Source organism: Lycium ferocissimum, chromosome 7 (genome assembly GCF_029784015.1).
Source record: "Lycium ferocissimum isolate CSIRO_LF1 chromosome 7, AGI_CSIRO_Lferr_CH_V1, whole genome shotgun sequence".
NCBI classification, from domain to species: Eukaryota; Viridiplantae; Streptophyta; class Magnoliopsida; order Solanales; family Solanaceae; genus Lycium; species Lycium ferocissimum.
Genome location: NC_081348.1, coordinates 56,380,033 through 56,385,781, shown reverse-complemented (window position 1 = coordinate 56,385,781; position 5,749 = coordinate 56,380,033). Strand labels below are relative to the sequence as shown.

Genomic DNA, 5,749 nt, shown 5'->3' with positions numbered 1-5,749 from the left:
TTCGGCCAAAAAAATCAAACCCGAGCCCTCAAGAGCAAAATGAAAATTTTATTTGAAAATTGGTTTACCCATAGCCCATACGTTCTGAATTCATAAAATCAACTAATTTCATCCTTGAATTGATCCTCAAATCAAAGAATTACATCCTCTTAATTTAGGACTCAAAATTCCCCTTTTCTTCAACCCCAACACATATAAAATGCTAAATAAAACAATGCAATTCATGGGAAAACACCAAAACAAGGGTTAGGAACTTACCCTCTCTTCATGATGAGAAAAACGCCGCAAAAAAAGGCTCAAATCCAAGGTCTAGAACTCCAAATATGAAAAAAATGAAATAACTATCGGATTGGAGAAATTTATAAGTTTGTCAGGTATCACCGCAAATGCGGCCAGATAATCGCAATTGCAGCCACACGAGATATCAACTAAAGCAATTTGGGGTATACTGGCCATAACTCTCTCATATAATCTCAGAATTTGACGATACTTGTCGCTATGGTTCCGAAATCATGATACAAATCAAATGGTTCAGTTGAAACATAATTCAGAGCTCATTTTGTTTATGTGGTACAGTTTATGCTCAAAATGATGTCTAAACTAAATACGATCACCATACAACCCAAACACAATCGAAACTTATTGGAATCTAACCAAAATTTGCGGACAAGTTCAAAATCATCATATGAATCTGCTGGAACTTTCAAAACACAAATCTGGGATCGTCTTGACCCGATGTTGATCATGGTGAACCTAAATTTAGAGTCTCTTCTAGAATCTCCACTAATTGTCCAAATCATACCCTAACCCTTCGGGTCTCGTCTAAACCACTCAACCAAGTCAAAAATAACATTTCGGACCTCATGAAACTGAGAAAAATCTGATTCACGTTCGTTAAACTCCAATGTTTAATTTGGTTAGATCTTTTCATTTCTTCAACTTAAGAATTTTTTTATTTAGATTTTCTTCTTCGATACTCACCCGATTTCTTCGTGAATCGAGCCACCCATCCTCGCAAGTACGAAACACTCTTTTAAAGCTGCAGAAGAAAAGGAGTTCTGATGCTCAAAATGACCAAGCAGTTTGTTACACATGCTGGAAGCAATTTCAACAGATACGTAAAAAATTTGAAAAGCTCCGTGAATTTTTTTAAATCTTGACCACACTAATCACGAGCCTAATGTTAAGACATCCCAAGTTAAGGTGTATGCTAGAAACATGAAGCTAGCGTCACAACGATTGAAAGTTGGGCACTCCACCACTTCAACAACCTTTTTCTAGTATCCCTAGGTAGTGGCGAGCGTCGCAGTGAGTGAAAGTCTGGTGCCGCAACACACGATCCCTGTACTTTATTTTATTACTGGAGAGAGGGGTCTCTAGTTTCATATTTTCACATTATTCTGACCATCTTTTGCAGATAGCTAGAATCTTCGATGAGTGGAAACCAACAACCTAACTAAGGAAAGGAGCGGAGTAGAAGGTTATACGATACACCTTCTCTTTAAAACTCATTTTTTAGGTGCTCGCTGGTCTATTGAATAGGAGAAAGGAAAGATCTCGACGAGGAGTTAGATTGAGAGAGGAGAACGACCCCAATCCCCCGGTGATCCAAATGTAAGATTTTTACAATGATTTATTTATGTTACTAACACCTTTCCAATTCAAGTTTTAACACCAAAACTCATGAATGTATATAGATTTTCATTAAATCTCCAAGAACACCCATATTCAATCTTCAATCTAGGGTTTTTGTTGAAAAAGATACGTTCTTCTTCACTTTTTCAACAGTGAAGATGGATAATAAAAATTTATTAATGGGTAGGAAAAACCACTAAATCAGTGATTAAACAATACAATAAAAGTTATGTGAGTCTTTTTGTTAGTAACTTTCATAATATTTTTGCAGACTATAAGTTACAATGTTGTAGATTCTAAATAAAAGGCAAAATTGATATTCCCCTCCATTCTTTGTAATCTACATAATTGTGTGTATGAAAAAGATAGGGGTTAATCCAAATCTCCCACATCAAAGGCATATGACCGACATGGTGACTTAAATTAAAAAGTATATATATATATTATATATATATATATATATATATATATATATATATATATATATATATATATATATATGAATTAGAAGAGGGATATTGATGTCAATGGTTTCATTAACCTTATTAATATTATGCATTGAATTATTGGAGAAGAATTAAGGAATTGATGTTGAATAAGGAAAATTGAAGGATGGTTACCAATGTTGAACTTGAATTGGGTATTGTTGGGTTCTTAATAACGTGAATCAATGTGAAGCAATGTTGATAATATAAATTGTGAAAAATTGATTTAGTTAGATTAATGTGGAGTATACTTTTGCTTGGGAAAAGATATTGAGGTGAATTAATATGTACCTCGTTTAAAGTCTTTTCTCACTAAATTCATGTTCTTAATGTGTTCGACTAAATATTTAGAAAACGTTAATGTGTGTTCAATTGGAGAGGGTGAGAATGCATTAGCCATAAATGTTAACTTTATTTGCTAAGTTTGTACTTATGGGTAATTGGGTTCTTAAATTTCTATGAAACCTTAACGCTCCTTCTTTCTTTGGTTTCCCTATGTTTTATAACTTGTTTGTTATTGCCTATGTTTTTTTTTTCTTTATCTTGACAAAGAGTTGTACCTTACTCTGTTTACTTTTGTTGACTATGTTCTTTAATTTCTTTAGAAATAGTACCTAATGAACTTATTTTTTTCAATTCAATGTGGAATTAATTTATGACCTTTCCTATAGCTTTACATAAACTAAATAATTTAATTCAAACGAAAACCATATACGAGAAAGATCCTATTGAAAAAAAAAGAAGTTATTTTTTTCAATAGGCCTAGAATTGTTAAAATCTTGTTATTGTATAGAACAAAGGAAACCGTTCTCATTGTATCTTTAACAACGGAGAATTGTAACAATACATAGGGTGTTGGCCAATTCTTTGACTATTTTACTTATAATCATAGTGTCCGGTCGAGTTTGAGTGCACCTTGACTAATTTTACGAGGTACCTGCTACTTCCCACCATTACATGTACCAAATAATTCTTTAACTATTTTGGAGATGAGTGTTTCATTTTTTGGATTACTTCATTCATTTAAGTAATGCCATCCAAAATCTAAATTGTGCAACTTGTGTTATTAGAAGTATTTTGCAATTACATCAAATTAGGTGATCACATTGTCTAAATTTGTTGGGCGGCTAAACAATCAAATCTTAGAGTGCAAGAATCAATTGTGCTTAAAACAAGCTTTAAAATCTCATTTCCTTGTTCTTGTCTTCTATTTGTATCTACATGGAGGAACTATAGTTAAGAACTAGAAAATTGGCTTAGGGATGGCAATGGGGCGGGACGATTATCTAGCTATTCAAATGTTTTAACTTTCTGCTCCCACAAATAGCATAATCAATTAGTAATTACATGCATTTATTTGCGAAAATATCCCTGTAGAATTCATATATTAGATAGTTGTAATTATTTTTGTGCTAAATTTTGTAATGTTTATGGCGTGCTCTCAAGTATCAAGGGTCATATAATCAAGTGGTTGAAATTCAAAATTAAAAAGTTTAGTTGTTCCTAATACAGTGAGATAATCTCACTAAGATGACACATATGACATGTGGGCTAGGAAAGAATTCACTATATCGTTTAGTAGTAGCTCCTAGTATTTAAGCTTCAAAAATTTTCACTTCTAACAAAATTCAATATGTAACTATATATAGTTGAGAATATTTTTAAAATGCAAGAGAGAGTTTATCTGATTTGAATATTGAATATACTCTTTTGGAGGAAGACAGTAACAAACACTACATGTATCTGGGGAATATGCACTTAGCTTATTTGTGTTGACAAATTATTGCATATAAACTGCATCATTTCAAACAGAATATGTATATTTTTCGGTTAAGCAACAATGTTTTGGATCAAATAGAGCGAAATAGAACCTTTACAATAGTATAACAATAATAATTAAAGAAACAAAAAAATTCTTCTAAAACCCAAGTACACATTCAAGTGTGGTACGCAAAATAATTATTGTGCATCAGTGGCCTTTCTTTTGATAGTATAAAATTATTAAATTCATCAAGAAAAAAAAAAAAAAGACTAAGCAACGGGCTCCTGCGGGGAGGGGCAAGGCGGATCGAGCTGCTTGAAAACCTTCGCGGGTTACTCGGGTGTGACGCGCAACCGTCCCGCCCCGTTGGTCATCCCTAGTTAGCGATCAAACATATGGAAAATTTGTCTTATTCTTTTTCATGCATTATGGAGTCTTTATCTGTAGCAATAATAGGAGGTCAAAACATAACGTATGAGATATATATATATATATAAACTATATTGAACTAATTAGCATATTGTCCATCACAAGGTACTAATTTCATAGCTTTCTCCTTTATTTTTTCATGTTAACACATTTAGACCACTAGTAACATACGAAGAATTTATCGCAAAGTGTCGAATAATCATAACTCAGCATTATATGGGAGTTTGAGTTTGAAACTGTGATTTTAAGACTTTTCAGTGTCTCAAGTTGATATTTTTTACATTATCTCAAATAGTAGTAGTGTCGGTCAATCATATTTTTTTTGAAGGGTGTTTTCATCACCGTATACCACAACTATAAAAGCGTACATGCAATATTTTCCATAAACACGATAGTTAAATTCTGAAATTGAGCCAATTTTAGGTTTTTTTTTTATAGTAATATAATGGATGTTGAAAGTTCAAAGAATATCGTCGTTCCAAGTTCTGTTCGAGGGCATCAAATTTTCGTGGTTGATCCTAACACTACTTCACTAATGCACACAGCAGCCATACTCGAAGAGCATTATTATAAAGGTATTTTCCTACTGTAATTACAATTACTTTATTTTTTTTAGGGGTTTAATACTCTTCAATAGATTTAATTTTGCTCTATTTTGTACGGTATCCTGTATGATTCTTGTTGCTTTTTATTTTATAAACTTTTTGTAACTGAATTTTGAAAAGATAATCGAATTTGTTAAATGTGTGGAGGAGAGCATCTTTTTATTTTTATTTGCTTATCGTTCGATAATAAAAATGGAGGGGGTTGGGGGGGGGGTGGGACATCCATTCTTATCAAGCGGTTATGAATTTTAATCAAGCAACATTTGCAGAATGGGAGGCTATTATATGTTTAAAAGTTAAATTTGTCTTCCTTTTTTAATCTAAAATAACTTTTCCTTTCTCTAACTGAAATTATTGTCAACTCAGTTATTTTCTTAATCTCTCTTAGGTTCCATAAGTTAAAGTATAAAGGTTTTTTTTAACTTGAAAATTCTTAGTTTCTATTTAACAACCTGTTCATTGTTAAGTGATAGGAATTTATGTAAAATAATACTTCGTGTCATGAACCTATTGATCTAGCCCCTGTTTGGATTGACTTATTTTAGGTGCTTTTAAGCCAAAATGACTTTTAAGCACTTTTGTAGCGTTTGAGTAAAATAAAAAAGTGATTTTAAACACTTATTTTTAAGCCAAAATAGTAAAAATAAGCCAAAAACCATAAATCAAAAGTCATAAGCCCATCCAAACAGGCTCGTAGTATATTCGTCATGTATACATGGGAATAAATTTGTTAAGCAATAATTAACACATATCCTATTACCTTAAGTTCACAGACAAATTAAGAACTTTTCTTTATCTATATATATTAACTAGAACAACTGGGTTTGGACTTG

The 5,749-nt window shown here is 32.2% G+C and overlaps 1 protein-coding gene across 2 annotated transcripts in view; it reads left to right on the top strand.

Annotated features, from left to right (window-relative positions):
* Positions 1-1,479: 1,479 nt before the first annotated feature.
* The window catches only part of LOC132063009 (two-component response regulator ORR26-like), a 7,453-nt gene continuing 3,183 nt past the window's right edge, over positions 1,480-5,749 (top strand). Inside the window, exons 1-2 of one of the 2 annotated variants that reach the window (XM_059455464.1) lie at positions 1,480-1,614; positions 4,750-4,886. In XM_059455464.1, coding sequence (XP_059311447.1) covers positions 4,757-4,886 — 130 coding nt within the window. In that variant the 5' untranslated portion in view covers positions 1,480-1,614; positions 4,750-4,756. Of the gene's footprint in view, positions 1,615-4,711; positions 4,887-5,749 lie in introns of those variants that run through there. The other variant, XM_059455462.1, reaches the window with a different exon arrangement.